Source organism: Salvia hispanica, chromosome 5 (genome assembly GCF_023119035.1).
Source record: "Salvia hispanica cultivar TCC Black 2014 chromosome 5, UniMelb_Shisp_WGS_1.0, whole genome shotgun sequence".
Taxonomy (NCBI): domain Eukaryota; kingdom Viridiplantae; phylum Streptophyta; class Magnoliopsida; order Lamiales; family Lamiaceae; genus Salvia; species Salvia hispanica.
Genome location: NC_062969.1, coordinates 30011197 through 30016556, shown reverse-complemented (window position 1 = coordinate 30016556; position 5360 = coordinate 30011197). Strand labels below are relative to the sequence as shown.

The window sequence follows — 5360 nt, the reverse complement described above, 5'->3', positions numbered from 1 at the left end:
TTCCAACGATAAAAATTTAATTCATCACATCACCTATTAACACGAAGTGTGAACTTATATTTGAAAGTTATTTTTCAACATATTATATTTTGGATTTTCTATCGTAGTACAATATATATATACAGTTACCAAGTACCACGGACTGATGGCCCCAGATCACCTTTCTTTAGAAATGAATTTTACATATTCTCTTGCCTATTAGAATAAATATGAGATGAAATATAATATTATAAGTTTTTTGGAAATGTTTTTTAATTATTGAAAATGTCAGGCCTGACAACACTTCAGATGAGTGTTATTGTTACTAACAAATCTAGAAAATGACATTCGTGGAATCAGACATAGTGAAAAATATCACTACTATATATGTTTCAACTCTTTTGTCATCCTCTTCGTCGCTTCCTTAGCAAATCACCTCAGACAATGTATCATATTTTGCTTTCACAGGTTACATGGATAAGAAATTTTGTGGATAAAGATTGATGAGTTTAGCAAATTTATTGACTGCCAAAGTTAAAATTTAATTACGAAATCAATTTTCAGTCATGTAAAAAATTTGATTATCAACCTTTGATAAGAAAAAAGTAACAATTCTTAACACTTGACCTAACTAATCAATTTTTATATTTTGAGGTCATCTATTTTAATTATTTTTACATTTTCAACCAAAAAATATCTCCACTATCACTAATCCTTTAAATTTTTAAAAGCATTAACTAAATATCAACTTTATAAAGCATTAATTCAATTTGTTTCGAGAAGTATAACAAATTAAAAAGAGGAGAGAGAAAAAAAGTGGCATTGTCGGCTTCTCTTCTTTTTCCTTAGTGTCTCCAATGGGGTAGGACGTCCGCCGCAGTGGCTCCGAAGGGCGCCCGCACCCGTCCCATATGCCCGTCGCATGGGCTCACCTGTCCTCCCACGGGCTGGCGGACGTCCACCGTTGCGGCGACATTCGGACGTCTCGTTCGGACGTCTGGTTTATATATATATATATATATATATATATATATATATATATATATATATTTTAAAACTCTATAAATAGGCTCGTTGAACTTCATTTCATTCACACCACTTGTGTTGACAAGTTTCTCTCTCTAAATCTACAAATTTCATTTCTACTACAATGAAGTACAATAGGAATTCCTCCACCACGAGCGGAGGAAACACACCCCCGATTCCCACCGGAACAGAGGGAAACTTTGCGGGGATGAATCCCCAATTTGCTGGGATGAATCCCCAAATGGCGGGGATGACTCCCCAAATGTTCTACAATATGTTCCAGTGGATGAGTCAGATGGGTGGGATGATGCCCAGGGCAGCAGGGATGGGCGGTACGCCGTCAAATATGGCGGGGGTGGGTGGATGATGCCCGATGCAGTGGGGATGGGCGGTACGCCGCCAAATTTGGCGGTGGGTGGGTCGATGCAGCACAGGAGCCCGATGACGCCTAGGGAATCTGTCTATCGCCCATATATAGATTTGTTGGCCGACGATTCCTCTAGTACTGTTCCGGAGACTCAGTACGCCGGCATCGAGACTTTCTCTTTTGAGGAGCTGGGAGCGGAGTTGGAGCTATCGCCGATCCGTGAGACTCCCGATGAGGCGGAGCCTGCTGCAAGGGGCAGGAGCAAAGGCAAGGGCAAGACCAGGGGCAGAGGTAGGGGAAAGGGCAAAGTTCCGAGCTCTTCCTCGAACACGGGGGCAGAGGAGGAGGGTGAGGATGAGGCGGAGGAGAAGAGGACGATCCGGACCGTGTGGAAAAATGCCGCACTTGCGAAGGCCTGGGTCGGTGTAGTAGAGGATCCCCATGTCGAGGCGAACCGGGGCAAAAGGTTGCGCAGCGGATGGTGAGGGGAAGCGGCAGCGGGTCCTACGAGGTCGAATCGGAGGCCCCGAGAGAAGACCCAGGTAAGCGACCGTCTCGCCCGCGCGCAGCTAACGAAGACCCTGATGCGAGCACGAGTAAGTGGTTTAACACCCACGATCCTGTGTTCAAAAGGCTGTGCAAGGATGTGGTCGATCAATGTCGGCGCGATTTAGGAATGCCACCCATTGATGATTATGGCGTCGAGATTGGTGGCGGGCACGTCGGAGGCGGCAGCGGCACGGGCGACAGGTACGTGGACGGGGACGAGGACGAGTGAGAGCCGAGGGTATTATGTAATTTTATTTTTAAATAATGTAATTTTTTTTAAATTATGTAATTTTCTTTAAATTATGTAATTTTTTTTTAATTATGTAATTTTTTTAATGAAGTTTTCGAATTTTCCCGTATTCCGTGTCGACATTTTAATTCCGTAAATTTTAAGTCCGTAAATTGAATAATTGCGGGAAGTCCTAGTGCAGTGGGACGTCCTAGTGATATGGCAGTGGAATGGGAAGGGCTAGTGATGACGTGGCAGACAATTTGTGGGAAGTCCTAGTGGGAGGGGCGCCACCGGAGACGCTCTTTTCACTCTACTTTCTCAGCAAATCATCCTTTTTTACAGAAAACGCTAAATAGCCATCAGCCAACTGATCTTTTCCCTACTTCAATGAACCATGGGGTGGTCGGCACGGTTCCAAATATCAAACCAATGGATTTTTCCATCTCTAATTGTTATGAATGAAAGTAGTGTATAACAAAATAATTATCAACACTAATAAATAAACTATTTAATCTAAAGAAAAAGTTATGAGGTTTTAAATTATTGACGTACCAAAATAGAAAAATATGAATTATATCACATACAAAACGACTATTAATGAATCAAATAATTAAAAAAAAATTATTGTCTCCTTTAAGTATTACCGTGTCCTTTATGAAAGTGAGGCTATAAAGGTATGAGGCACCGCCCAAACCTACGCCCCCTTCTCCATAACGTAGGAAGCCGGACTATACACCTACTTTTGTGCTTAGGACACATTTTCCCCTGTTAGCGTATATATCCCGTTTCTCTCTTACGGTGTTTAGCGATATTTTTAAATAATCTGTATGTCAAGAAATTACCTATTTTTTGAAAAGTGTAGTATTTTCTTTAAGGCATTTTGTAATTGTTAAACCACCCATTTTCGAGCCAATAATAGCCAACTTAACAAAAATTATTACACGGGAGCTGTTCTTTTTAGTTGTTTTCATTTCTACTCTTCAATTTTTGTGCATTTAGGTTGAGGTTGAATTGACATTTTAGTTTCTACAACTTTGGAGGAGCCATATTATCTTTTCCTTTTACGTTTTCTGCCTATTGGTGTAGAATATTTATAAAATATTTTTTTTTATAGAAATTAGGTTCTCTAAAAAATGCTAAGTTCCGTAATATTCTCTCTATCCTCTAAAAATATAATCTTTAAGAAAAACAGGAGTTTTAATGGAAATTTAGTGAAGTATGATAGAGAAAGAAAAAAAAAATTTGATAATAGAACCCACGTTATTAGTACTATAAATATATAGTCAAGAAGTTTAAAAAATAGGAGCGGACTAATTTGTGAAACAAACAAAATGGCACAAATGGACTACTTTTTGGCGATAGTGTGAGTATCTTTTCATAGAGTTTTACTATGTGTGTGTATATAGAGTGAACATATATTTAATATTATGAATATTCTTCTGCAATATGAACATATACTCCCTCCGTCTCACATGAATATACACTATTTCCCTTTTAGTCCGTCCGATGAAAATATGCACTTACTAATTTTAGAAACATTTTCCTCCCTAATGAAGTATGACTTATTCTCTATTAACAATACTTTAATTAACCGTTCATTTCCACCTCTCTCTTGTTTTATCAATATTGCATTAAAATTCGTGTCGAACCCAAAATATATATTCTTTTGGACGAATGGGAGAATTTAATATTACGAATATCCTTAATATGGTCCGATCAACGTATGAACTGAGTCGATATGATCATATGAACTTAGTCGACAGTGCAATCTCACCAAAACTTTAACCTTGGAATGGAAAAGTTTTTTTTAGTGCGTATTGCTTCACTTTTTTCCAATTTTAAATCCTAACCCATGTTAGGATAGTCATAGTGGAAATCCCCCAAGTTGAGTATTGAGATATTTCATTGTGATTTGTTTGATTTTTCAAATAGGCAAGTGGAAAAATGGGGCCAAAAAATTTCGTATAATTTACACAACCAAACAAATGCACACTCCAATTTCCAGCCTATAATCAGGCCACCACTAATTGTCCGCCATCTATCAATGGCGTCAACTTGCACTCAATTTGATACAATTTTGATTGGCTCTCGGCGCCTCCTTCCTCTTTCTTCACCCGCTTAGCCGAGCCGCGGCTCGGCTCCAGCTCCGGCTCGGGCGACCTCCTCTTCGCCGTGACCCGCACCGGCTCGGGCTCGTTCAACCCTATCCGGTGCGGGAAGTTGAGCAGCGCCTTGGAGCCGCGCATTCGGTAAGCCGCCCTGTCGTAAGCCACGGCGGCTTCCTCAGCCGTCTCGTACGTCCCGAGCCACACCCGGGCCCCGTTCTTGGCCGGGTCCCTTATCTCGGCCGCGAACTTCCCCCACGGCCGCTGCCGCACTCCCCTGTAGTGCCTCCCCTTGTTAGGCCTCCTGGCCGCGGCCGGAGCTGCTCCAGCCGCGGACGGGGTAGTGATGGCCATCTGCTCGGCTTTGACCATGCTAAACGGCGTCCAGCCGTTACTAACGGCGTCGTGAAGGAGGCCGTATATGACCATGTCTTCGGAGTCGTCAACTTTTAACGGCAAGTCGCCCCATGTCTCCGTTAAGCAGGGCATCAGGCTGGTGAAACTTGACGGAAAATCCGCCATGGATTGAAGAATTATTAATTGGATTTGGTTTCAATTAATATGAATTAGCTAGCTAGGCTAATTGGGATAGGAAGAATGGTGAAGGGAGAAAAATTCTTTTTTTTTTTTTTTTGAGAATTTATGAAGGTGGGGTATATATAGGGTGAGGGAAGGAAGGTGCATGCACCCGTGGGAAATCAGGAAACATTAAAGTATAATTTTTGGAGAGAGTAATGAGTAATATTGTTGTGGGTTTGTGTTTCCATGTAATTTCATACAAATAGCAAGTTGAACAAGTTGTGAAAAAATCACGTGTTTAAAAGAAAAGGGTATTTGGTTTTGGTAGATAAGGGACGCTGCCGTCATTCTTTTGACGTCGGCTGTGACATTTTCCATAAACACAAATAAATGGAAAATACTTTTCATAAACAGAATTAAATACAAATAGGAGGGCACCCACAGCCACAGTTGGTGGCCAACTGGTCTCGGTATGATTAATGTGTAATGCGTTGAAGGCAATCCGGCCTGTCCAATGAGCGTATGCGCATCCACTGGCAAAATGATGATTATCTATGCTTGTGGCGGACTCAGGACTCAGAGT

The 5360-nt window shown here is 41.2% G+C and overlaps 1 protein-coding gene across 1 annotated transcript; it reads right to left on the bottom strand.

Annotated features, from left to right (window-relative positions):
- Positions 1-4098: 4098 nt before the first annotated feature.
- On the bottom strand, positions 4099-4909 carry LOC125186853 (ethylene-responsive transcription factor 2-like). The gene has a single exon (XM_048083322.1). It carries the CDS (start codon positions 4778-4780, stop codon positions 4166-4168), a length of 615 nt encoding a protein of 204 aa, XP_047939279.1. The 5' UTR covers positions 4781-4909; the 3' UTR covers positions 4099-4165.
- Positions 4910-5360: the final 451 nt, after the last annotated feature.

Excerpts from the sequence above, each read along its gene's own strand:
- LOC125186853 (XM_048083322.1), bottom strand. The coding sequence starts at position 4,780 with ATGGCGGATTTTCCGTCAAGTTTCACCAGCCTGATGCCCTGCTTAACG.